Raw genomic sequence first — 27,387 nt, forward strand, 5'->3', positions numbered from 1 at the left:
GTCACGCTTAGCGAATATTAATCGAGATGCATTCTGTATCAACATAGTCAGCAAATGCCCGTCTTGCATTGATTGTAGTCGATGAAGTTCAACGCTAATAATCTACCTGGTTTAATGCTGCTAAGCGAATAGTACTCAGTATTGCAACTGGAGTAAATTTGCACAGAGTATTATTTTAATCGTTTAATCGTTCAATTTTTACACTCAACACCACTAACGCGCAAAAAAAGCGCTTCTTGCCACCAAGTTCATATACTCGTACCCCGTAGTAACTCCAGCACGTTTTGATTTGTTATTTTCTCGCCTTGCTCCGCAACCTCTTTTCTTGTGCAGATAGTCAGCTGCTTAAGTATGTGCAATAAATAAAAGCATCTCCTGATAGAAAAATTAATTTTTCAGTTTTAAGTCATGAAATGTTACAAATTTAATGATTATAGTTATTTCTATCCATACTTGTATAACAATAATAAATTATGCATTTGGAACCTCTTCCTTGCATAGCGACGTTTTAAAAATGAAAATACCATGCGCAGGGTTGCGAGCACATTCTGATATATAAATATATGTGTTATAGTGGGTTTTATTGTCAAATCGGAATCTTTTAAACCAGAATTTCGCTTAGTTTAGCGTTTCCGAAGCACTAATTACGTAATCATATCCTGCACTGCAAGATGTACGCATATACTGTATAAAGACCGCAACATGTACGCACGTAACTCTATTTCCGAAGACGACACGATGGTTAACCTTTGTTTCGGTGCACAGTCAGCGCTGCCTTGACATTGTCTGAAGTTTAATAGAACTGGCATATTAATTGGCGGGATTTTGCGCAATAAAACATTACTTCGCATCATCAGCTGGCATATAAATGCGACAAAATGTGCATTTAGCGGCTGGTCACGAGATAGCGTTTATGTTGTATGTGCCTGTGAGATATCGGGTGCCTTTTCCAGGGTTTCGTTTATTTATTACATCGCAGTAATTACTTGCAAAACAATATGGTTGCACTGGTTATATTAGCTTTTTTATTGTGCTTCAGCGTAAACTCTGGTTATGCGGCTATTTTGAGTACTAATGATCCACGATACACTTTATGGCCGGTATTGTTTAACACCGATCCCTATGTGCGTGTTCCCGTTTACGTGGAAAAGGCCAGATATGGTACGTAAATATAGGAAAATGTTGTGGAATGTTTGTAGCTTGGTATCAGAATGCCTACTCGAGTAGCAAATTAAAATTTTGGAATCGAGTTGAATGCAAATTGGACGATGCAAAATCATATAGCCTTACCGAACAGGTAATAGTTACGGTAGTACCTTATTTCTTATTCCTAATTTGTCATCAGCATGTTATATGAATTCTAACAGCTGATAAAAATCAGAACAAACAAAGCAAAAAGCGTTCTCAATTGCGATGTTAGATGTGTAGATTTATTTTGCCCCACTTCTACTAGCTAAATTACTTTTGTGGAGCGACGGAAAGTAAATTCAGATATTTGCGTTTGTGACTCGCTAGCAAAAACAAAAACCGCCTTTGTGACCTTTACCAACTTGTGTATGGCACAACAGATTTACAAACGCAGCTGAACATCAATGCCTCGCTGTTGGCGCTGAACACGGACCTGACCGGCTGCCTCCAGTTTGTCCAAGTACCGTCACCCACCAATGTCGGTCGGGATTTCATCTATGTGTCTCCTGTCTCGTCCACCGGGTAAGTTCACGCGCTCGTGGATACCTTTGCACTCGAGCAGTTAACTGACTAAAATCGTTACACCTATGAAATCTTATAGTCTTTAATACTTCTGATCACCGCAACAACAAAGTTTTTTATAGAGCAGCACAACAGACCTGCGGCACCGTTCCCGGCCATCTGGCCGGCAGCAACCCCGGTGGGCAGAAAATGTACATCTTACCAGGCACCGGACCAGGCCAATGTGGCGGCTCTGTTCGGCAGATAATGGGCAGATTCGCTAACGCCATAGGACTGCGCAACGAGTACCAGCGCAACGACCGTCCTATCACCGTAACTACCGGCAACATCGCCACCAGCTTGGCGAACATCGGGGCCAGTATGTACGCGGCATACACTGCCAATGTCACCGTCTACCCACAGAATACGGCCTATGACTACAACTCCATCACGCAGATTACACCGCAGACCAACGCCAATCCGGGAGTGAGCATGTTCACCAATCCCGGAGGACAGGCCAGTCCCACACTGAATCGGCTCAGTAATATTGATTGTAATGCGATCAAGTGGCGGTACAACTGTAACAGCAATGTCGTTTGTGCTGATCGTAAGTACACCAATTACAATATACGCATGGCATGCTCGGTTTATGGTTAATCAGTTAATGAGATGATAACTGCAAAATATAGGGCCTAAGCAGATATACCCAGAAGAGAAAATAAGAAATGAACTCAAAGTTTTTTCAAAAAGTGATCATTTTTTGCATATAAACGATGAGTTTTTATTTATAGCAAATAAACGTTCACTGTCCATGACTTAAAACCTAGGTAGAAAACCGGTAAGGTAATCAATAATACGTACTAATTTTAAGTGTGCAATTTTCAAATATGAAATTAGGTTAATAATTTCGCGCCGGTGCTTGGGTACCAGTCTCGCTAAATTATTCGAGCGATGAACATGCAAATCTTTTAATCTCAGCGCACGAAACATTGAGATTACAGTCATTTCTGTTGTTTTAATAGCTTATGGACAGCAGACACCCGCGAACAACAACAACAACAACATTCCACCTAATAACGGCCAGCAAACAAATCCACAACAGCAGCCATCCGGGCCCGTTGATCCAACCGACCAGTTTTGATTTGCTCGTCGCCGTTTGCGCCTACTATGGGACATTTTCTTAGTTATCCAAATTAATTAATATTTTACACGGTTTAATTATGTGTAGCGTTCACATTTGCAAGCCGGCAATGACAGTTAGCCGGTTAGTCAGACAAATGGGTTTATATGCAGAAATATTATACTCGTAGTTTATGGCGTAATTGGAGTTGTACATGGGTCATCCATGCAATACTGCTATAAATTCATGCTGTTCCATCATAACCGTGTTCGTCATATTTTGCGTATTTAAAAAAATTCCGATTTACCCGTCGCTTTGTGTGCTGTTCTCCTGGTCCCGAACGCAAGGTTGTTCATGCGTAAATTACAGAATGGCGGTTGAGCAAGAGCAAGTTGTACAAGTACAGTATTAATATAAATCAGAAATGATTTAATTTCTATTTGCCGATATTGCCGAAACTCGCAAGCTAAGCCAAAGTCCATCGTGTTTATACTGCCGCATCAGCTGTTATCATATCGGCACCCATTGCACACGCGATCAGCAAAATCAGTTAACCACCTTTTTCATAATTACTTGTACACTGCGCACCTAGCTCTACAGTACTTGTCCCGTAGCGTGAGCTTTTATACAGTTTGCCTCTAATATTTATATAATTTTTGCTGACTACACATTCATGACTACTGACAGCAGTAACAGCACTCTTCAGTTTTTAAGACACACTACTTGGAACAGAGCGTGCATTAAGTTCAGATGGTATTACACCGTTTCCGAACGAGATCAGAAGCACCGCTGTGTTAATGTGTTATGTGGTTTCTCTCATAAATTCATACAAAACCTACTATACCCGAATAACGATCAGAAAACAGAATTTCGTTAGTATATCAGTTTTGTTATTGCGCGAGATAGTGCTAAGTGCTACATTTGCGATGAGCCAGCTAACTGTTCCTCCTGTCAAATGCAAAATCTGCGGCGGTACCTCATCGGGAGTTCATTACGGTGTCGTATCTTGTGAAGGATGCAAGGTAACTAACTGCTATACATTAGCGTCCACACTCCACATAACTGCTGCTCGTTGATTGGTGACTTGCTCCGATGTCGTGCAACTTTTACTCAAGATGAGCCAGGGATATAATTCAATACAGCTGAAGTTGGTCGTTACAGGCATTCTACAAACGGTGTGTGGAGAAGAAGCTGTCCTACCAATGCTATTTTGGCGGGAAATGCTCCATTTCTGCACGGCGGGGTCGCTGCAAATCCTGTCGGTTTAAAAAGTGTGTGGAAATGGGCATGAGTTTCCAAGGTTCGAGCCTCGAGATACAATAAATTTTGCGCGACATTGCTTCCTTCTAAAAAACTCGTACATGTATTGTATGTTTCTTACAATTCATTTTTGTTTTCTTAGCGGTTAAAATGGGAAGGATTCCAAAACACGAAAAGGCCGCTCAGTTGGCGGCGCTTTTGCAGAGCGTTACCGATGTTGAAGATTCCACCTCGACGTCCACGTCGTCGGGATCACCTGTTGAGCAGCCTACAGTGAGTGCCCACAACCAACAGATATCCAACAACACAGATCCACAGCGCGCGAACAACCCCGGATCTATCGAGAACGCAGATATGTCGACCGCTACATTTCCGCCAGTGGCGGCGTTCAGTACTAGAAGTAGTATTGACATCAGCGAACCGATATTCGACAGCATATTTGATGGTCTCGACGTGGCTGAGTTCCAGGCCGATGTGGCATCGTCCAGTATGGACGTACAAGCTGTGGACCAAATAATGCCGGTTCAGCCGCAATTTCCTGTATTTCTGGATAATTATCTGGCGATCACTGAGCAGCGCAACGCCAACCTGCGGCAGACTGCGATGGCGGTGACCGATGCGGTGACCTTAGTGTACTGGGACCAGATTGAGACCTGGACCGCGTTCATGACTAACTCCATTGGAGCAGGTGAAAACACGGTACAAAAAAATATTGTGAATTTTCTGATTAACTCGCTTTTGAACTAGACATTTTGACGTAGAATCCTCCGCACGAGCTGAATTTAGACGGCTTTCCACAATTAGCGCGCGCCATCTATGACGACGACCAGCGTCGTATGATCGGCTTCGCCAAAGCCATTCCGGGTTTTGCAGATTTGTCTACTCCCGACCAGGATGCCTTAATCTCAGAGAAGTTCACCCTGGTTTGGCTGGTAGGAAACCGTAGCTATTATCTTCCAATCTACGTTTTTTTACGCAACAAATTCTGAAACCGTAGTTCCATCATGCGCCGTATACCAGCGCTGGAGAAGTTTTCTACCTAGCCGGTTTTGAGGACTTCCACTATGGGCGGTACTGGATGGATCAAACACTGGATCCAAACTTTATCAAAGCCATTTTAGCGTTTATGGATGCACTGAACGAACTACAATTAACACTAACAGAGAGCTACGTTCTTATGGCCATCGGCATGTTTCGACCCGGTAAAACTTCATCCGACTGCGTAAATGTCCTTAAAATACTAATGGCATCTGATATTTTTAGATACTACACGAGCGGGTAATACGTCTTTGTTAGGCGCTCTACAAGCGCACTACATGGACGTTCTCCTGTATCTCATCCGTAGTCGCATGTCGCCCGCCCTACTCTCGCGCACCTTGAAGTACCTGAAAGAAATACTAAAGAAACTGCCATGCATACAAGGAATCGCCACGGACTATGTTAACAAGATCGATCTAGAGCAACTGCCCTTTCGGCCATCACACGGAGGCGATTTTGCGTCTATTCTGCGCTACGTTTGTAAAGAATGCACGCACGGCTGCACGCATAAGATACCGGCATTGGCCAACTGCTGCCAGAAACGTTGGCCAGGTCCCGTAATCCAGTTGTCATGAGCAATAATTTCGGCGAAAACATTTGTTTTCGTCTTTAATTTATCTTAAGCAGTAATTTGGAAGCAGATGAAGCTGTAAAAATAGTTCAAATACCGGCTATGCTGTTTCCGCACTCTGGTCAAAACTGACGTTCAAAATATCAATAGAAGTAGCAAGAACTTGCTATAGCTAGACTATAGCAAGTACTTGGAAGTAGCTATCCTGCAGTTTTTTACGCAACTGCACTTTGGTGGCTTTTGCAGTGAACGCTTATGCAATGCGGTTAACATTATATTACCAAAAAGCTAAAAGCAGTTTTGGGAACTCGATTTTAGTTGTAAGGGTTTCAGATTAATTATGAACAGCGTAAAAATTATTAAAAGCGTTCGCAATCGTTAACTGCGCTCGCCATCTCGTAGCAAATTGGCAGAAGTTCAGTACGCCTTCTTATACTACTCCATGATATGGCTTTGGTAGCAAACTATGTATCATGATGATCTGTCATATTATGACAGATTCAGAGGTGTATGCGGTGCAGCTACGACATGAAAGATATTGCGTTAGTAAATCCCTGATTTTTGGCTGAAAAAATCTGAACTATACTTTATTTTATGTCTTAGGAATTAACCAACAAGGCGATCATTAAAAACTCTAGTAAATCGAATGCAAATATGCCGTGCGAAAGCCACCGGGTCCATTAAGCACAGCGCTGAAAACAAGGGACAACAATCAAACCGCATAAAACACTATACATGCTCAAAACGCACACAGCTTCAACAGAGCGGTAATACGCATAATAAAATAAACACAATGTAAAATTATGCACGAGAAAGAATGAAAGCGATCTGTGTATTGGGAAATTATGACATCTTCTCGACTCGTTCTCTGAGTTGGTCCAGCTGACGGCGCATCTCCGCGGGACAGTCTTCTGGCAATTGTTCGTCGTAGAAGCGCCCGATGGCCTCCACTTCCTCCTGCCAGAAATCCTTCGGTAGACGGAACAATTCCTCCATGTCCACCTCGCCCAGCCCGTCGACGTTGATTGAGCCCGGTCTCGGCAGATAACCTGAACATACGTACTAGGTCAATTCGGATTTTCAATGAAACCTATCAGAATTGTATTTCACGCCAATTACGTACAGGTTCACATTAAATTTCGATAATATATTTCATCCTCTTGTTAAATGTTAAATATCCAGTAACCAGACAAATAAGCACCAAATCGTTACAGAACATAAAAAAATGCCTAGAATAACGTAAAATTCCATGCAGAATTAAAAGGCCCTTTTTGTACAAAACGTTTTCTTAAAAACAAAAACAGTTGAGCATTGTTTTACCAAGAAAACAGATCTTACCAGCAGCGCTCTCCACCGCGCAATCCTCTCCGTTGACCCTCCTGACAATCCAGTCCAGCACGCGACTATTCTCTCCAAAACCTGGCCAGATGAATTTCCCTGCGGCATCTTTCCTGAACCAGTTAACATGGAAAATCCGCGGCAGTTGTGCGGCCGGTCGCTGCTCCATACTCAGCCAGTGTTCCAGATATTTGCCGAAATTATACCCAAAAAACGGCCTCATGGCGAAGGGATCGTGCATGATCACTTTACCGCTGTGCTCCGCAGCCGCCGTGGCTTCCGACCGCATTCCCGACCCAATGAAGACCCCGTGTGCCCAGTTGTAGGCCTCGTAGATCAGAGGCACGCCTTGGGGCCGGCGTCCACCGAAGATGATGGCGGAGATGGGGACGCCCTGCGGGTCCTGCCACAAGGGATCCACCACGGGACACTGCTCCAGGGGGGCGCAGAAGCGGCTGTTGGGATGGGCGGCAGGACGGCCGCAGCCAAGGGTCCAGGGTTTGCCGGTCCAATCCGTCAGTTCCTGGCCATCCACAGGGATGTCCTTCTCCAGGCCTTCCCACCAAAAACCCCCGTCCGGTGTCTCCGCCACGTTGGTGAAGACCGTATTCTGCTGGATGGCAGCCATGGCGTTGGGATTGCTCTGATCAGATGTTCCTGCAAAATGTAAACATAAGCCAAAACGCTCTAGCTAGAAATAGGATGCGTCGACGAATATTTTACTTAATCATGCAATTAACATTTTCCCACAATTACAACCGGATAAAAGCATACTGGCTTCAGAGTAATGTTTTCATAAGCCAAAAAAGACAAAAAATCTTATCCACTGAAATTTATCGAGGTCTTCCCTAGTTTATTACCAAGCTGCATTCCCTGATGTGCAGAAGTATCGATTTTTATGACTGGAATAATATGTAAAAACTGTAACCATCGAAGGTGCTCGGATAAATTGTTGTTGAAATCAGAATTTTTATTAGCAAAGTTCGGATTAAGTCGGTGCACAATAATCTGAGTCAAGTGATCACCGCCACTGCTCACCTGGTGCCACACCAAAGAAGCCGGCTTCGGGATTAATCGCCCGCAGTACACCATTCTGGTCGAATTTCAGCCAGGCAATATCATCGCCCACACACTCCATCTTGTAGCCAGGGAGTGACGGGATCAACATGGCCAGATTGGTTTTTCCGCAGGCGCTAGGGAATGCGGCCGTCACATACTGCAAACCGACATCATGATTATGTCTTATACACGTATGAGCAACAGCCCAAGATGGGCAATATGTAACTGAAAAACTTACAATCTTCTTTCCCTCTGGGTTGGTTATGCCCAAAATCTGTAATAAAGACAAAGTCAATATAAAACAAATGAAGAGAACTGCTTCACAACCCAGTGCACATCTAATGCACATTAGAAACAAATCCCGCTGTCAGATTGAACCATAACGCAAACTATTTTTTTCAACATCAAAAGTGGTCACCGCGTTAGAGTCTAATTGCTTGAAAGCAAAATTTTGCCGGATATTTTTTTCTGCTCGAGAAATCTGATTTTTTGACTGATTCCGGAACGTAAGCAAAACTGAACAGAAAATAAAGACAACAAATATCATAACAACAAAAATAAATATCGGTGACAGCATGCAAAATAAAAAAAAGCGAAAAATACCCGTAAATTAACGAAAAACAAAGTGGAAGGAGAATTTGGATACATAAGCATATGAAAACACGCAAGCAAGATCAACCACGGTGTATATTTCAATCGTAAAAAGGTCAACAAAAATTAGTGCGGCATGTAGTACGGACGGCCTTACCAACATGTGCTCGGCCAACCAGCCTTCCCGCTGCGCCAGAATACTGCCCAGACGCAGAGCCAGACACTTCTTGCCCAACAGACTATTGCCGCCGTATCCGCTTCCATAAGAGCAGATCTCGTTCTTTTCGGGCAGATGCGCAATGATAACCTTCTCTGGATCACATGGCCAACCGTTTATCACAGGACCTAAAAGAACACACGATGTTGGTTCTTGTGTAACGTGAAACGGCAATGTACGGAGATCGATGGTCACGTACGCGAAGCAGGCAGTGGCAGACCGACTGAATGGAGGCATTTGACGAAATCTCCGTCGCCTAGGGCTTTCAAAATCTTTGTGCCCATACGTGTCATAACTGAAAAAAATATTCCAGTTAATTCCTTTCTCGATAAACATGTTCCTTACCGAAGTTTTTACATATAGCATATTGTAGTCACCCTGACCTAAGCTAAGCGGGTTTCTAACAATATACAAAACTACACTAACGTAACAATAAAACAGCAAGTTACTAGCAACAATACGAGTGCTCTAACCATAAAATCGATATAAGCTGCAATCCAATTTATCAGAGTTAACTGCCTTACTGCGCATGGAAGCGACGACATAGGGCGAATCGGTAAGCTCGATGCCAATTTTGGACAGTGGCGATCCCACTGGACCCATGGAATACGGAATCACATACATAGTGCGTCCTGAAAGAAAAGAAGAAATCAGGACGGATCTTCAAGCGACAGATACAGTATTGCTGTCAGTACAGTAAAAACCTGTCGTAAACCTGCTAACCAAAAGCCGATTGTTAACTAAATCAAGTAACTGACAATGAGGTGTTAAAATTTAAAACTTCGCATTAAAATTAGATTAATGAGAATTATAGTATTTTTCTGTCGGAATTCAGACGCGTATGTTCTGCAGTATATAGATCGTTTCGTTTTGGTTGCTTATAATCTGTTGTATGGAAAAACAAAACCACCAAATAAATACAGATCAATATTTCCAAAGCAAACGATATCTCATATTCTACAGTACGTTCGCTAGTTTAACCTGGATAGTTGAACAGGCAACAAACATGCCAACATAAAACAGATGCGCATTAAACTACTAAGCTACAAGTTCTACAACTCTTCCTATGGCTTGTGCAATGTGCGTAACGCTGCATACCTTGCATACATCCGGGAAATCGTGAGCTGAGCGCTTGCTCCATCTCCTCTGGAGACATCCAATTGCCGAGGATGCCCTTAATACCGGGCTTGGGCTGGGCTACGGTGTCCTTCTTATTGCGAGTACTGATGAACGTCAGACGCTCCACACGGGCCACATCCGCCGGATCGGTACGGGTCAGCCAACTACAATACACAGACCGCGTTAAACTCAAACCTCTTCGGTCTCCACTCTACGGTACCAGCTTTCTGCCCAAAATCACGTGAAGCTTAAAAGTCGTGCGCCAACTCAACTCCGTGCTTGGTCAGCGCTACGCTAAAGAAAGCGTCTTAGCAAATAATTCTTGCCACTGTAGATACATTATGATTTAGCAGACACCGTAATAAGTGACGCGATACTCAGTTATTTTATTTATTATCTTCAATCTTCCTCAAGAATTTACTCAGAAACCGCGTTCCCGAACACACACTGTAGAGTGCAGATAGAAGGCGATATGCTATACAGTTTATCACTTTGATATCATAGTAATGCAATTTGTTTATTTTTTTTTACTAATGCAGTCTGTTTATTTTTTGTTACTAATCATACTGAAGTAATGTGCAATATAAGAACCATGTGCAAAAGCAGATTTGATGTATTTATGGTAAGGTCTTATGCTACGAATTATTTTCCTCATTTGGATACTTACCAGTTATCGTATTTGGGTAGCTTCTTCATCATGCCCTCCTCAACCATCTGTTTGACGAGCTCGGTGTTTTCCTCCTCCGAACCATCGCAAATGTACACTTTATCCGGCCGGCAGACGGACACACACTCCAGCAGATAACGCTGCACTTTGGGACTGAGGGAGGACAGATCGCCCTTGACGATCTGCGTCTTCAGATTGAGACCGTTGGGCTCCACATCCGGCGCCATGTTCATGCGCGGCACTTGCGAGAGGATACTGGAGGTATGCAGATTCAGCGCAGAGGCCACTTCCGACCTGTAAATGTTACAATGTGGCAGTTCCAGCATTTCCAACAAATAACAGGGAATTTCGCCTCGATCAAATTGTTAAAAGAATATAGACAAAGCTGTAGCGATGAGAAAAAAATAATTTACTAAGCGCAATTAAAAAAACGAAGAAATCAGGAATGAAACAGCCATCAAAAGACTTAGAAGGCGCATCTGCTAAAAGTAATAGAATATCGTGGATTTTCTCGGACAGTTTAACAAAAAAGATAAAAGTTTCGTAGAGTGAGAAGTATATATCTGTTTTGATTTCTTTTTCAGTAAAAAAACAATAAAAATACACCAATGTCGTCGACGTGGCTCACATTAATACTGCGACATTTATATACAAAATTAGTCGCAAGGTGGGTGTGTTCAAGCCCGGCCTTTGTAAACAACCAATCGGACGTCAATCGGGTCAGAAAACGCTACCGCAAGCATAATTCAAGCAATCCGTTAACCTCGGCAAAAAATAATATTCTGATGAAATCGTAGCCTGCTTCACGTGATCACATCCACTGACGAAATAATACCAAACAAACCAAAACCGGCTGTTGATTTACCAAAAGCAACGCAAACTATTCTACCAGCAGACGCGAATAAACGGTTTTTGACGTTCCTCAAAGTAGTGGACTGTACGAATCGCCCCTCACACCCATGTATTTACAACTTGCGATACTTACCTAATTATTTAGGATCCCTGATTCGACAAAAAATTAAAAATGCCAGTAATGAGCGGAAATCTGCACCGCCAATGTAAAAACACGGGGAGTGATAATAACAGAATATTTATTCACATATTTTACTACTTAACAGGTTAGAACAGCCTTCATTGTGACTTGAACAATTTTAATCATTACTACTTAACATAAACAAAGTTTCAATATGTGTATATGAATTTAAAGATTAACTCATGATTTAAAGACACAGTATTGAGTATAAGCACAACTGCACAGAGGAATCTAGTGCACGTAACAGCATTGTAAAAGCGCTCTTTTCCATATAAATAAATTATTAATAAATGGTTATTCACAAAAATCAGACAATAAAGATATGAAGTAAATAAAAACAAAATCAATGCGTAAGTGGCATTCATATAACGTTGTTATGTCTTACGCACCGATCCTCCATTTTTAACCAATAAAAATATGCATCAACACCCGCCCCGTTCCGCTGAGCTGGCTTCAGCTGAGCGCGGTTGAAGGTCAAAATTTCTACCGGGAAAACATGCTCCGCTCGAGTAGGAAATACTACAGATAAAGCACAAAATGCTGATATTTTATGCACGGACCGACTGCCGCCGCTGGCAGCGCGACCGCTTTTCTAAACGACAAAATCACATGCCACCGCGCCATCGCTACTAGAAACGATAGCAAGCTTCCGCTTATCGGATTGAGTAAGTAATTTTATTGCTAAGCAAATTCCACATGGTCAGTGCGTCTCGACAACGACCAGTGCGGTCACAAAAGCAACCATTTTAAAGTTCTTTAAGCAACCAGTTATTACATTATTCTTCAATGTGAAATTGTAAGTAAAAAAACATGGAAACACCATGCCACCAGCCAATAGTAACAAGGACAAATGAAAAAAAAACGCTTTTAGTTTAACTAAAACTCGTTCATTTTAGGATTTTTAGGTATGTTTCGAAATATTTGTAAGCAAAAATCGTAAAAGCTGCGCAATAAGTTGGCGTTTTTTATAGGAAAAGATTTAAGAATTACAGACCTCTTAACAGTTTTTGTTACAGTGGTGTCTAAACACTTCAACCGAATTTTAACGAGTAAGTACTAGTATGTTGGACCTACTTTCATACGTCAATCCGATAAGTACCGTACAGCACGTAAACGGGTCGAATCAAGTAATGCAGCCTTCATGCTACCACATCCCAGTTCCTGTGTTTGCGATAAGATGTCAAAATAACAAAAGTGCAAGCGCGGTAGGTAACACGACATGGGCCATATTTGCAAAAATTCTGAAAATTCTGTAATGTCGGTGTACCATTTAATTATTTTTGATATTCTTACCTTTTAACTAAACTTATTCTATAATGAAGTTTAGCAATTTTCTTATTATAAGCGACTTTAACTTTACTGATGCGAGGCACCACAGCTACGCAAGTAACGCAACATGCAATTAAATTTTTAAAGGCACCATCTTGAACTTACGCCATGGTATTCCAAATTTTCGTAGATTAAATTTACGTAAAACCAGCACAACCCGATATCCTACTAAGTGTCCTGATTCCGAGCAAAGGAAGTCCCGTGCACAGTTCGCAAAGGGCTGAAAATCCGCGTACCCAGACGGTAAAATCACGACGGTAGAGCAGAAACCGGAAACAGCTTGCTCGAGGCCAGCGTAGAGCCGTCGACGGCGCTTTAACCGCTGCACGTTTTTATCGCCATCTCAACCTTTGTACTTGTACTTCAGCAGTAAGTAACTCTGCTATAAGCAGACTACTGCCTTTCACCAACCCAGTACCGCGTATTCCAAGCACGCCGGAGCCATCAGCTGATGCTTCCAAGTTTTATCAATAAAACATCGCATAACCGACACCCCGATCGACTGGTTATGCAAACGCGGCGTGCAGCTGGACAGCTGTACACTGTACAGTAATCGATTTCTGGCCTTGATTTCTTTTTGTGAGCTCGTAATGAGTTGGATTCACGTGATCATCGCTTGACTTCCAGTGAAGAGTGAAGCATGCAACGATGAATTATGAAATCACAATTTTATAACCTATTTAATCGTAGAAACTAATCTGGACCGAATTACTGCAACGTAGTGCACTGGCTTCTAAAGATAGCGAACTATATGTAAAATATACAGGTACAATATAAATTTCATTGGTACACGCTTTCTTATCACGCTCTGATCACTCATTATTGTTAGTGAGCTGGTCCTTACAACAGTTTAACTGACTCTTTCGTTTTTATACACAAATGCAATACATAATTACTACCCGCTGCCTCAGAAATATACCGGTACCGTGGCAGTACGTAATGCAAACTGCAAAGAGGATATCTGACAGCAGTAGTTTAATGGTAAGCTTCAGTACAATTACTCGTAATAATCGCGGCCCGTGCACATGCCGTAATTGAATGCAGAAACTGGTAAGCTTCTACATTTACGAGTAATTGTAAGAAAAATGCAGCAGTTAAAAATTGAATTTTTAAAACAGATTTTCTCTGGTGATTTCTCAGGTTACCTATCTACGAAATTTATTTCACTGCATTGTCGTACTGCTAACCGGAGTCTATTAACCTGTGAATATTTATTTTCACTAACCTGTGATTTTTCACATGCTCACTAAGTTGTGATTTTTATTGTTTTGATTTCTGTTTTTTTTTTGAAAATTTTAATGACTTTTTTAAGACTTAGTTTGATGCCGGTTGCCTCTGTGCTCATATCCGCTCATATAAAGCGTGCGCTTGCTGCACCCGCACATGTGTGGTTGATAAGTGAAATAAGCTGGCGTAGTGTAGTGGCTCTCGTGGCGTGGCTTAAGCGTTTCGTCACTGTTTTTTTACAACGTAAATAACTAAAAAACGGTTCAACCGATTTGGAAATTTTCAAGTACTCTGTAAAGAGCAAGTTGAGCTGAACATGCTATACCAAAAAACGGGAAGAAAATCGGTTCTGGGGCCAAATAACTGATGCCTGGCCACTTGAAGGTATGTCGCCCATTGACTTAACATAGGTGGCCACTTGAAGGTCTCTACGAGTAGATGTGATGAGCTATACAGTAGTCTATAGATATGCTACCATAAGTACCATTTTGCGTACTGACCTACGGCATACTATTGTACAAAGTAGCAACTAATTTGACTACGTAGGACGCCAAAAATTTTTGTGAACTTGTGACAAATTCTTATTAATTAGAAAGAAATTCGAAATTCGCAGAGAAATTCGAAGATAGCACTAAAATATGTAATTGTAAGTGCACGAGTAAAGTATAGCGTATCCATATGAATCATAACCATAGAATCATGAATCATCAAATCATGGGCAAGCTAATTCTTATTAACAAAAATTTATTAAGACAATTCACAATTTATTGAGTGAACTCGTATACTTCGCTGGCTAGCGCATACATAGCAATACTTAGAAACAAGCTGCAGTGATTAGTGAAATGCAAAAAAGTCAGCCACAGTATTGACCGGAAGTACGAAAACCATACCAAGCTGGAAGGGCAATTTAATATACACGACACTTCAGCAAAAACATTGTATAATTCTTGTCCGGGAAATGCATGATTGTCACTTTCCAAAAGATTAAACAATTTCGAAATAATTTTGCCAGGATTACTGATAATTAAGTACAGTACTCGTAGAAGTACAATATTAACGGTTATTCGTACAATATCACTAGTATATCTGTATAATTCAGTAGCCAACCTGCCCTACGACTGATGTCCAAACTTGCAAACTCCAAAGTTCGGATTTCAATCTTCAGTTACAAACCAGGATACCCCATTTCTCTTGCATCGCTTGGAAAAAATGTTCACGCAAAAACGCGTTGAAATACTTACTCATAGCTTTTATGTTGAAACACAGTTCAAAATTATAATGATGATTTTTTTAACTTCAAACAGAACAAAAAGGACGAATCTCGCCAAACGTTAACAACAGCCGCAAATGCCAATCAGCGTAGCTAGTACCAGCTACTGTAAATCGAGGCCAAGGCAGCGAAATCGAAAATTCTATCAGACGGCCGATTGTCAGAAAATAATTTATCATTATCCCAAAAACGAAAATTTTATGAAGTACTGCAGTTATCAATGTTTACTTTACTGCGTAGCGTGTATTATACTATACGCTGTAATGAAATGAAATGCAAAATTATGCATCTTAAATTTTAAAAAGTTTAAAATTTTCCAAAATATAGCTATTATTTCATATACTCGTTTTCTAGACCAAAAGCATAAGATTCGTTTAGAAATCCAAACTACCGCAAAAAAGGACGGTGTATAAATGTATAATCAATAATGTAGAAGTATTGAACATTGATACGATTAGATATAATTCATCATACGATCCATAGCTGGAAAGGCTTATTAAACCGAGATCCTGAAGCAGAATAATTACTGTTATCCCTGCACTTACCCATGAAAAGAGGAAATCAATGCACAGGTACGCTTGTGGGTTTGAATCCCGCTCCGGAGTAGCAGACGTCCCACAGCAGCTGCACAACGCATCATTCAGCAATCAGATGATTCTGTTTCCATCCAATAATTCCCCGTCCACAGCACTGAAAATCCCCGTTCACGTCTCTACAAACTCTACTCTCACTCGCTCCTGCAATTTATCATATTTTCATGCTATGAAGCGATGGAACAAGACAAAACAGACCTTATCGATTTCCCCGAGCCTTTGTTGACAAAATATGGCAGATTGCGCTCAAGCAGCAGCAGCAGCAGCAGCCGAACTTTGACTCGTGACAATGAAATCCGACTACGCAAGAGCGATGCGTCACGCGAAATTTGAACCGAGCAACGGCTGGCCTTGGTGCTCATCCGTGTGACTTCCCAGTACATTGACACGGTCTTGTACAGCTACCGGCCGAAATCAACCTGGTTTATACTTAAATCTCGATTAAACGGTGAATTTCAGTGGATATCATGGGATCCCGGTGAGCAACAGGAATTCCCGAGGCAGAAAAACAATAATATCATCGTAGAATTATTTAAAACATTAACTAAGTAATTTAATTGCATTATTAATTAGCGGTAGAACGTTAACGAATTATGATAGTTTTCAAGAACAGTACGTACAATGTACTGTACAATGTACAGTACATTGTACGTACAAAATATTGCAGATCGAAGTCGCTGAACATACCGCATCCGGGAGCTGCTTGGTATCACCCCCTCTCAGCGTTCACGAGGCATACGCCACTGGGTGGTTGATTATTTTTCAGGTTTTGCTGTTCCGTTCGGACATGTCACATGTTAGCCAGGATTCCAGGAATATTTCCAGAAATTTTTGCAGTGTGCCTCTTTGGATTACTCGGTGGTAGTTCTGGATATCCTGTTTGACCCAAATTCTTTTTATTCGACAATCGATCGACCAGGATGGCATCCGAAAAGACTCCTCAATCGGAGCCCACTTCGTTCCCGGATAGCGCTCCCTTCGAATCCACCGTCCGCGCCTGCATTGAGCAGCACGCCGCCAGTCTGGATCAGCTGAGCCTGGCTATCTGGGAGCGACCTGAACTATGCTTTCAAGAGTTCTTCGCCGTGCAGACCATCACGGCATACCTTGAACAAGCCGGGCACCGCGTCACGCGCAACTTCTGCAATCTGGAGACGTCGTTCTTGGCCGAGTTCCAGACGGAGGGTTTCGACGCCTCCGCCCAGCATCCCGCCATTGCGGTGCTGCTGGAGTACGATGCCCTCCCGGAAATGGGACATGCGTGTGGGCATAATCTAATTACCGAGGCGGGTTTGGCTGCCTACTTGGCGGTGTGTGAAGCTCTTCGCAGCTCCAACTTGCAGGCCAAGGTGTGTAAGTACTTTTATTTAATCGGCGTTGGCAAATTAGTAGTACAGCTTTTTTTTAATACGAATTACGAGTATATACCGTATGCGTTTTCAATGGTCACGCCGCTCGATTCTAAATATCAATCTCTGCATAAATAGTTTGATCTACTGCTGTTTCCTTCTCTAAAAGCTGGTTCTTCGTTTTGAGCTTGATTATCTGCGTTAGAAAACCAGATTAGGGGAAAATCACCTGTTGCCTCGTTAGTACAGTAGATCTAGGGACACACATAAGGTGAGTATATTCTCTTCTTTGACCCGGCAGTATCTTTTTCCTTTTTTAATAAATACTTCGCGGCGTTTAGTTTCTAATGAAAATGTTTTCTTAGAATTTGTGTGAAGGTTTTTGGTTAAAATCTGGTTAACTATTTTGTTACGTAAGTGAACGGCGGCGGGTTAGACGATACTTACTGTTACCTAAATTGCCTTTTCGAGATTTCAGACTGACGTGCGAATAGTAGTAAAGAGAGATAAGGTGTTTTAGATTCTGTGTATGGGTGCTCCGGCGGAAGAGGGCGGCGGCGGGAAAGTGAAGCTGGTCGAAGCGGGTGCCTTCCGGGATATTGACTTTGCCATGATGGTGCATCCTTCTCCCATCGATATTGTCGAAGTAGCGATTCTCGGCATCACTCGTGTGAGTCCCGGTTCTTTGAATTTCTTGCGGCAGTCGACGCATTTGTCTAGTTGTTTTTATTTCTGTAGAAATAAGAAAGCAACTTTGCACTTGCTTCTAGATTTTTCTGTTGTGCGTAATTTTATTACTGTTATTATCCGCAGAACTTTTGCTGTAAAGACTGTTACTCCAAAATTGGAATATTACTGCGATTTAAAGATTGTGTTTTGCAGTTAGACGTGGAATTTTTCGGGAAGGCCGCTCATGCATCATGTGGTCCATGGGAAGGCATCAATGCACTTGACGCTGCCGTAGCAGCATATAATAACATTGCCATGCTCCGGCAGCGTCTAAAGGCGGGCAATCAGATCCACATTGTGGTGCTGAACGGCGGTGCCAAGCCCAACATTATTCCAGATTATACCAAGTGCCAGTACATCATCCGCGCACCGACTACCGCCGCCATGGAAATTCTGAAGAAGAATGTCATGGCCTGTTTGAAAGCGGCAGCCACCGCTACCGGTACATGATTTTCGAAAGCGATTTCAGTTGTGATTGTACTTAACTGCATTGGTTTTGCTAAAATTGCAGCAGCTTTGATTGATGCCACATTTTTTACTGTTGTTTTAGGTTGCCGCTTGGAAGCACAGTTTGGAGATCCGCAGTATGAGCCGTTGATGCTGAATGGGACGATGCTGTCTGTTTATAGACATTATGGCCAGAAAAATGGTAGGAAATGCTAGGTATTTTAAGTAGTTATTTTTTTAGTACAAAGTTTTGTTTTCTTCAAATTCAGAAAACTTAACCTTTTTAGGATTAGATCACTCCTTCACTATGTTGAAAAAATAAGACTTTGGTGGGGCAAAGGTCTAGCTTAAGCGCTAGTGAAACATTTAATAACACATCCGACATTAGGATAGCGTTTACTGTAAATACAGTATATCCAGTTTGAGTACTGCGTTGTTCTTCTGCTGCCGTTTGAAAATCATAATAGGCCGTGAATGTTCTCGTTTGCAGCACAGGTGCTGTAGCAGTAGATATGGACTGTGGCATTTTGTGTACGAGTAGCTGTTGTAGCACACTGCCGTGACCGGTTTAATAGGACCCATCACCAATGCCAGTTTGTCTTGGATGGATCAGTGTTCATGTTTTATCATAATTGTGATATTGTTTTATCCATTCTTGATTTGTACGCCGTGCATTCAGGATATCTGGTTTTTTTGCAAGCTCTCTTCTTTGAGTGAAATGTTGCAGGAATGTTTTTCCCTGTGATGCGGCCAAGTTATGGGTCGACGGATATGGGCAACGTGTCCACTGCGATTCCCAGTATTCATCCGGCCTTCGCTGTCGGTACGTGCTTCCCATGTCCCGAAACGATCTTCTGTGCATTATGCGAAAACTATTGCATATGTGTATCTGCCGTTACGGTATCCTTAATGAAAATTAAATAATTTATGCTTCATTAAACGTATAGCAAATTTCTGGCAGCATTACTGTAATGAGTGATGTATTCAATGATAATTGAATTTCAAGATGCTGAAAGAAAACTAAGAATCATTAGGCAATTGTGATTATGCTGGTAAGTGGTAACAAACAGGCAGTATGACTTCGTGCCGTTGGGCTATAACCGCTGAACGAAAGGGAATAACAGAAGAAAGCGACCAAAAGACGATGACTCGAACTTTATTGGTCAAATCAAACTTAAGGCAAAATGAAGAAAGAAACAAAAATTACAACAAGAAAATTTCATTTAGTTTATCCAGCCCTTCCATCGTGCTCAGCACAGACGCCGCATTACCACGTTCAGTTTCTATCACAAACGCTGACGTAAAAATTCATGCGAGCGTGCTTCGCCGGTTTGCTGCTGAAGTCTTTTCCCCAGTTCTTTGACAATTGCGATTGCTGACGGCCCCCACGGGCCAGGGTTACGATTACGATAACCGCTTTGTTGAAAGCCAACAAATTGTAGTATTATTATTATTTTAGGAGAGTTACATATGATTCATACCAAGGAATTCCAAGTGGTCTCTGGCAAGCCGGAAGCTTTGAAACGAGCCCGCCGAGCCGGTTTGACCATGGCCATGACTACATTGGAGCTGATCGCGAATCCGCAGTTGCGGAAGAAGGCGCGCCAGGAATTTGAAGAGACACGCATGGGTTTTGTTGGCAACGACGTGGAATCGTCTACTGCCAAAGGAGATTTCTCCAATTTCTAAAGATTTTTTAGTATATTTTTTCTACTGGTCTTTCGTGATTATTCAGCTAGTACGGGAAAGTTGGATTGGATTGTGAGCTTCCGGTGTAGTTTAATAAATCATCTGATAATGCAGCCAGCAGCCCTATTAGCTGAAGAAGAGTTTTTATTGATTTTGTGAAGCTAATTGGCGATAATATTTTACAAATTTCATCCTTCCAGGTATTGGTTATTTACTTGTTTACCAAATGATTTGAAAATTGCTCAGCATGCTCGTACAAAAATAAATTTATACGTTTGTAACCGTGCGCTTTTATTCAGGGCATAAATAATTATACTTTGTACTTTAGTGATGCGGGTGAGTGTGTTTAGCCGCTGAGCCTTTACGCCCGAGTAAAAACAGCTTGGAAAAAACGTTAGCTAAAGGACAAAATTTGAACACATCATCTTGCTGTTCACCTAGCGGTAGTTCCGTCAAGTACGTTTTTTCATAAGCTGCTTTACTCGGGACGTAACGAAGTCTTTATCGATCGCCACATTAGCGCCATCGTGCAGAGCATAGATACTAAAATTCAACACTACCTGTAATAACAACTGCTGATGTCGATAATTGCCGTGTGTGATGTTCTCCTCCTTAAAGAGTTTATTATTTATTTTCCGTCGGTTTTTGGTTTTATGCATAGACACCAGCGCGATCGTCTCCCCTCCCAATTACACTCATTTTATCATAGAAGTAATATATAATTGTTCGCAACCGTAAATCTTCGTATGCTTTAACACCGCTGGCCTCCGCGCCCGCACCTTCGGTGTAAAATGTAATAAGGAAACAACGACGCAATAAAGGTTGTGTTTTTTTTATGCGGCAGTCGTTGTTTCTTTGCGTTGGAAACAGGAGATGTTAGCCGTGCGTACAGAGTACAGTAAAACCTGCCTACACTGAACACCTGCGGTTCCAAATTTTTCGTTTAATGTAGGCGCCTGTTCAATGTACAGGTCCACTCTGTGTTATAGTCTACGAGACGCGCCGGTTCCGTAATGACCGTTCAATGTACACCAGTGTTCATTTACGCGAGTGTTCAAAGTCACAGGTTTTACTGTACTAATAAGATAAAATAATTGTAATCTAACCAGTAGACCAGATTCAGCATTGTCTGAGCAAAATCGTTGCAACGCTTCAGTAGTGCATGATGACTCAAACAATTATGAATCAAATATCAATAACGATTTAGATCATGAAACAAACAGAGAACAACGGAACTGCGATGCCACATCGTTTATGAAAGGATTATGTCGACCAGGCGCAAGAGTGGCTGTTTGGAGTTCTCACACAAAGTTTTCCATTATCCGTAAATGTCAGTATCCGTTCTGTTAACGAAACGAGCACACAGTAAGTAATTTCTAACAGTAGATCAGGAAGTACTTTATATCTGACAAAGATCAGGTTTTACTGACAATGAACAAAAGACTTGCGTAAGCGTATGGATGTCAAAGTGTAGGTGCAAATGTAAACAGGGATTACTTCACTTCACTGAAACTCCAGAAGTCGTTTGGACCAGTTTTGGTACAAGCATGAATCGTTACAACCGTCTGACCTTTAGTACTGAAGTGTGGCCCGTAAGGTCATAAATATTACAATATTATGCTTCGCTGCTGATTCTTATTGGTAAACAGACAGGCACCGCGTGGTCAACGGCTGTTTGTCCGCGAATGGTGTAAAACATAGTACTAGTACTGGTTTTACTGAGTGCTTTATTTTATTGTTAGGTTAATATCATTCGTACCCCCAGAAGTGTTCGAGTGCCAGTAAGCAAAGTCGGAGTGTTTCTCATACAGAACCAAATTTCCATCGCTTTGCATAATCAGCTGCACGTCACACAGTCCGCGATATGTCCCTGACTCCCACTTCACCCGGTACGTGGCTGTGTCGTACACTATCAAATTCCCGGTAGGATGGACAAGCAGGCAGGTTTTTCCATCAACAGAACAGAGTTTGTCTTGCGCGTAGAGAACGTCGTGCTGGCCTTTAACGCCCAGAATGCCAACTGCAAAAACGAGTACAGACGTAAAAAATCAGATCTTCTAGTATATGCAAAGTGCTTGGTAATCAGTTATGGCCTTGGTTAACGTACAGCTCTGTAGTTGTGAGTCGTGACCTTTTGTCCATGTCAATAAAGCGGGTAATATAACTTGCCCAATCCAAGAGATTATGATTAAATATTGAAACCCTTACTCAGCGAACAATGCAACCGTAAATGAACGTTAACAATATAGTGTATTCATGTAAGTACCGCTGTTGCTGACAAGTAAGGACTGGCCCGCATGTACGCATAAGGCTGTTACAATAATATACAAACGAAATCGGCTTAGCTGTTAACTTAATTTCACTTTTCCAGGTTTGACGGTAACAAGTAACGATGAATACTTTGCAGCCTTTGCTACAAATGAGAGTTTACCTTTGGTTTGAGGCTTTCTTTCATGAGGACAAAAATTCCGTTCAGGACTGTCAAGAGACTGCTCAACTTTTGCCAGATCGGCTTGAAGTCTACGCACGGCGTCGGAGGACGTGCTGGAGTCGGAACTACATCTGTCTAGGCGCTGTGTTAATTCTTGTTTTTCGAGCCGTGCAATTCTGCTGTCCTCCTGAATGGACTTGATCTGCGCGTCAGCCTGATTTACTTGCTGCATGAGCTGGGTCAGCTGCGCGCTGAAAGCTGGAATGGTTTCGTTTTTCAGGATTTCCATCTCACGCAGTGGATCTGGCCAGCTGTCCCTGTGTTGGCCGGATTGCATACTGACTGTTGTCATATAGTTGCTCAGTGCGGTACCGATGCGCAGCGGCAGTTTTTTTGGCTACCGGCCATTATACCCATCGCTTTAGCTAGATTATCTTGTCGGTATCTTTCGTCGGCCCAGTATGTGCTATTCCACATGGTCTCGTTATAGTCATCCGACGATATTTTGTTGTGTACCAAGAAGCTAGCCATGTGCTGCACTAAATCCTCCATGACTTTGTGCTCGATGTATTCTCCACCATCCAGTTCCTTGCTTGTAACGCACATCAAGATATCTCGCGCTATCTCATCCACGTCCCGTGGATGGAGGTATACATGGCCGCTATTGCCGAAGCGATTTTCAATAGTGTTGAACGTGGATGAGCAGAATAAATAACGTGGAACAACATCAGCTACGGTGTTGCGGGCTTTCGGTAGCGTGAAGCTAAATGACATCATCAGTGTCGATGTGAACTGGTCACTCTGATCTTTGACTGCAGTGGCGATAATGGTGCAATGCGCAGTGTTTTGACAAGGAATTCTCCCCGTCACAGATGCCAGAGTATTGGCAAGCGGTGCCCAGTTGTCATCCACGCGAGATCCTTGAAATTCATAAGTAGAGATTAGGCGAAAGAAGGAAAACGGCATGGGAAGGAGAATGGGATGTTTTTGTTCGGTCAAAAGTGAAGCGGCTTTGTCCAGGTAAACATTGTCCCATAGCTGTATCGTAAAGGTCACCACATGTTGACCGTTGACTACGTCCAACAGTGTTTGGACTGTGTCTGGCTTCAGCGCTCCCACAGGCATAAAATAAAAGGTGTGGTCTGAATTGGCTGCATTGTACAGCGGTATGATGCGTCCGTGAAGCGGAAATGTCAGAGTTGGCTTGCTCATGTTGACATAATCTGAAAAACATCCGCATTTATTATGAATGCATTATGTATATGAAAATTTAGTTATCGAAAGTTCGTGAGGTTGCAGCCATTGCCGCTTCATAATGGTAGACTTGTTTATTCAATAATAAACAAGTCCGCCTGTACGAGGCATTGGGGAAGCTGACGTGATGTACAATACATACGTTACGTTGTGTGTCAGTAAGTTGATTGATACAGCACATTAGTTAATTCGGCTGAATACAGTAAGGAGGTTCGAAGTATACTGTAGGTACTGCTTTTGTTACTTGTGCAATAAAATAAAAAAATATTAAAATCCTTATGAAGCATTGTACAATAAACATTTTTCCAGTATAAAACCAATGCAATGTCACCAGCTGTTCATGACTATAAAAGTAATGGCTCCTGTGCTCTGGTGGATACCAAAATACCAAAATACGAGTGCCGTAACACGGCAGCGTGATTAAAACATGGAATCGGTAATTAACCAGAGCCTTTGTTCTTCGTTCTTTATTAATTGCAAACCAAGATGCTCATAGAACCGCAGCTTTCTTATATTAAAGACAGTCAGATCAAGACGTCTGCTACAGAAAAGCAATAAAGACTTCCGGCGTCGATTTTCGAATTTTAAGACTGTTACAGGAGATAGTGAATCGCAAGGAGATTGTTACAGGTAGCAGCTGGCTGCAATATACGTGCTCAAATTATAAATTATTATATCTACACAGTCAAACGGTATCAAGAGCACAATCACAGCTTCACCATACGAAAAACAGTGCATGCTATCTGCTACTAATCTAGCAATGCAAGAGTGAGAGTCTTGGCTGACATCAAAATCACAATCAGACTTCCGGCGTCGATTTTCGAATTTTAAGACTGTTACAGGAGATAGTGAATCGCAAGGAGATTGTTACAGGTAGCAGCTGGCTGCAATATACGTGCTCAAATTATAAATTATTATATCTACACAGTCAAACGGTATCAAGAGCACAATCACAGCTTCACCATACGAAAAACAGTGCATGCTATCTGCTACTAATCTAGCAATGCAAGAGTGAGAGTCTTGGCTGACATCAAAATCACAATTGTCTGGTACTTCTAGTTCTTACCCAACATCGTCGAGCTGCGTTTCACCCGGGCGCGACTCGATCCAGTCGTTAAATCCGAGGTGAGGTGATCCTGACTTCCGGCATGGACGCGCCCTGGTATCATTATCAATCCAATCCATGTAATCACAAAAAGCAACATTATAAAAGTCCGTGTGTGAACAACGTACTCCATGAAATGCAGGATGGGAACGGCAAGATACAAAAACTGGCAACTCTAACAACGATACGAAAAAGTATAAATCGAAACTGCTGCGTTTCATCGGTAAAATATGAAACCGTCACGGAACTGTGTTGAAAGTACAGTGCTTACCATATGCAGTGGTTCATACTTGCTAAATTTGCTAGTAGATGATGGTAATGCAGATATGTACTTTTCAGGTGCATAATCTGAACTTTGGGTTTTCCCGGTCCTTGTTAAGTCCACGAAACTATGCCTACCAATGATAATCAGCGATGACGCCGATGAGTGATGGCCAAATACAGTTGAAATTGTTGTATCGAGCGCATTCCCGGCATTCCATCCATTGTTTCGATAAAGCTACTTACTGTTATTTGTACACAATCGATTGATCCCAGGTTCGATCGTCTGAACTTCTTTCGAATAGCTTGCGTTATAAAGGCAGATAAAATTATTGCCATGGAAGGGCTGCATTCTTTGTGCGGTGCGGAAATCTTTGCGAAGTGGATAATTTCGAAACCGTAATTTGTGATACGTTTGCATACATACTGAGTAAATGTACATGCAACATGCACTGTGCAGCATGTGCAAATCAACTACAAAGTACAATAGTTCTGCAGAAGAAAATCTAGTATTTCAGGCCAAATACGAGTATCATAGTAATAATACGAGTATTTATGTATAACTCACGAAAGAAATGTTCCAGGTCAACACGGATGCGCGACCATAATAGTAAGGAAATAAGAAACTGATACAAAAATTATTTTATTAATCATGGGGAAATAGAGCAATTATGTTTGTATGTATTTTCTGTGGTAAATCACCGTAAATGGTACATAAATGTACAAGTACTTTCTAATTTTCTATGATTGAATGCTACTACTGTTTGATAGCAGTTCCTGCACTGTGTGCCGTAACTGGCGTAACGTCGTTGTATTGATTTCATCCGTTGCTGCATTTATCAGTTTTAAATAATTTCCTCGTTACGGTGACAAGAGAGTTTACACGGATTTGGGCAATCAGAGCAAGGAATCTCGTTGTAAGCTGAATTCTAACAGAACTGCAAACTTTTATTAACATCCACATCATTAAAAGTAAGCCGGAAACGGACGACGTGTTAACAATGAACACGCAATTATAATGCCGAAACGTTTGACAACAAAAATACGGAATTTTATTTTTTGGGAATATCGGGGTTCTTGTTCCAAATATTATTCCGTGTATCGGGAGTGCGGCACCAACCCATTCCACTCCACCAATGCCCCAGATGCGCAATGACCTTACGCTGTGGCTCACGCGTGTTGAGAATTGTGCAGACTTTACACCATGACAACTTGTCCGCTTCCAGTCCGACGCCCAATCGTGATGTAGCAGGGTTCATGCGCCACTGGAAGTATTTGCGGTATTCGGTGGGGTTCTGCTCCAAAAACATCAGGTAATCGGCGAGAGCTTTTGGGTTGGCAAAATCGAGAATGTTTATGAAAGAATTTTGTGGGAAAATAGCGGAATAATTCGCGCCACCGTAAACCACTGGCACGGCGCCGTGATTTAAAGCTCGATGGATTTTTTCGGTCACGTAGTCCTTGCAAACGCTGAAAAGTGTAAATATTACAAATTATTGCTCATTCCAAATATTTGCCGTTCATTGTAAAACATTGACTGATTTCGAATTATTAATTCATTGACACTTAGCGGATAAAAACTACTGGTCTGTATAATACAGTATGCTATATAAGTAATTTGACAAAAGCAGAAAATGCGGTGAATTGTAATAAACACTTTATGGTTCGACGGTATATCCCGTTAACTCTATTTCCATTAAATAGCAATATAATATTATCGAGGAGTATGCCTTTTGAAATCTTCACCTGTTTTCAAAGGCAAGGTAAAATTTATAATTCGCCACAAGTTGATCGCAGAAGTCAGGCGTATCGGTACTGCACTGCTTTGTCCCACACTTTCCGTACACAATCACTTCGATATAACTTCCCAGCTCTTTTAAATACAAATCCCGACGACTCGGTATCCAATGGCAGTTGGAGACAAAAGTAACGGCGAAACCGGTTTTGTTGGCCAACAGCTCATAGAATTCCGGATGGGTTATAACAGTGGGGTGAAAGTGT

General features: G+C 41.9%; 6 protein-coding genes across 10 annotated transcripts; 3 read left to right on the forward strand and 3 right to left on the reverse strand.

Annotated features, from left to right (window-relative positions):
• Positions 1-737: 737 nt before the first annotated feature.
• On the forward strand, positions 738-3,141 carry LOC129590513 (uncharacterized). Its single transcript, XM_055485782.1, has 4 exons — positions 738-1,161; positions 1,569-1,710; positions 1,833-2,296; positions 2,712-3,141. Exons 1-4 carry the CDS (start codon positions 999-1,001, stop codon positions 2,828-2,830), a joined length of 888 nt encoding a protein of 295 aa, XP_055341757.1. The 5' UTR covers positions 738-998; the 3' UTR covers positions 2,831-3,141.
• Positions 3,142-3,360: 219 nt separating this feature from the next.
• On the forward strand, positions 3,361-6,149 carry LOC129590512 (ecdysone-induced protein 78C-like). Of its 2 annotated transcripts, XM_055485780.1 has the most exons (7): positions 3,361-3,562; positions 3,723-3,831; positions 3,971-4,109; positions 4,212-4,768; positions 4,831-5,001; positions 5,067-5,271; positions 5,333-6,149. In XM_055485780.1, the coding sequence occupies exons 1-7, from the start codon at positions 3,483-3,485 to the stop codon at positions 5,680-5,682; spliced, it is 1,611 nt and encodes a 536-aa protein (XP_055341755.1). In that variant the 5' UTR covers positions 3,361-3,482; the 3' UTR covers positions 5,683-6,149. The 2 variants fall into 2 exon arrangements, with proteins under 2 accessions (XP_055341755.1, XP_055341754.1); XM_055485779.1 differs by having other exon boundaries at positions 3,362-3,831.
• Positions 6,150-6,252: 103 nt separating this feature from the next.
• On the reverse strand, positions 6,253-16,439 carry LOC129590605 (phosphoenolpyruvate carboxykinase, cytosolic [GTP]-like). Of its 4 annotated transcripts, XM_055485922.1 has the most exons (11): positions 16,320-16,439; positions 16,074-16,265; positions 10,670-10,963; positions 9,982-10,166; positions 9,408-9,515; positions 9,083-9,178; positions 8,824-9,011; positions 8,314-8,349; positions 8,055-8,232; positions 7,017-7,673; positions 6,253-6,727 (listed from the first exon to the last, which is right to left on the reverse strand). In XM_055485922.1, exons 2-11 carry the CDS (start codon positions 16,166-16,168, stop codon positions 6,522-6,524), a joined length of 2,043 nt encoding a protein of 680 aa, XP_055341897.1. In that variant the 5' UTR covers positions 16,169-16,265; positions 16,320-16,439; the 3' UTR covers positions 6,253-6,521. The 4 variants fall into 4 exon arrangements, with proteins under 4 accessions (XP_055341897.1, XP_055341898.1, XP_055341900.1 ...); XM_055485923.1 differs by lacking the exon at positions 16,320-16,439 and having other exon boundaries at positions 16,074-16,291; XM_055485925.1 differs by lacking the exons at positions 16,074-16,265; positions 16,320-16,439 and adding an exon at positions 13,137-13,403.
• A 441-nt stretch (positions 16,440-16,880) lies between these two features.
• On the forward strand, positions 16,881-20,607 carry LOC129590606 (peptidase M20 domain-containing protein 2-like). Its single transcript, XM_055485926.1, has 6 exons — positions 16,881-17,470; positions 17,991-18,140; positions 18,353-18,641; positions 18,750-18,848; positions 19,374-19,469; positions 20,106-20,607. The coding sequence occupies exons 1-6, from the start codon at positions 17,042-17,044 to the stop codon at positions 20,333-20,335; spliced, it is 1,293 nt and encodes a 430-aa protein (XP_055341901.1). The 5' UTR covers positions 16,881-17,041; the 3' UTR covers positions 20,336-20,607.
• Positions 20,608-21,598: 991 nt separating this feature from the next.
• On the reverse strand, positions 21,599-23,093 carry LOC129590569 (uncharacterized). Its single transcript, XM_055485870.1, has 3 exons — positions 22,767-23,093; positions 22,095-22,355; positions 21,599-21,678 (listed from the first exon to the last, which is right to left on the reverse strand). Exons 1-3 carry the CDS (start codon positions 23,053-23,055, stop codon positions 21,599-21,601), a joined length of 630 nt encoding a protein of 209 aa, XP_055341845.1. The 5' UTR covers positions 23,056-23,093.
• Positions 23,094-23,098: 5 nt separating this feature from the next.
• LOC129590575 (uncharacterized) lies at positions 23,099-25,189 on the reverse strand. The gene is made up of 2 exons (XM_055485877.1): positions 25,087-25,189; positions 23,099-23,989 (listed from the first exon to the last, which is right to left on the reverse strand). Exons 1-2 carry the CDS (start codon positions 25,187-25,189, stop codon positions 23,127-23,129), a joined length of 966 nt encoding a protein of 321 aa, XP_055341852.1. The 3' UTR covers positions 23,099-23,126.
• Positions 25,190-27,387: the final 2,198 nt, after the last annotated feature.

Source organism: Paramacrobiotus metropolitanus, unplaced genomic scaffold (genome assembly GCF_019649055.1).
Source record: "Paramacrobiotus metropolitanus isolate TYO unplaced genomic scaffold, Prichtersi_v1.0 Parri_scaffold0000040, whole genome shotgun sequence".
NCBI classification, from domain to species: Eukaryota; Metazoa; Tardigrada; class Eutardigrada; order Parachela; family Macrobiotidae; genus Paramacrobiotus; species Paramacrobiotus metropolitanus.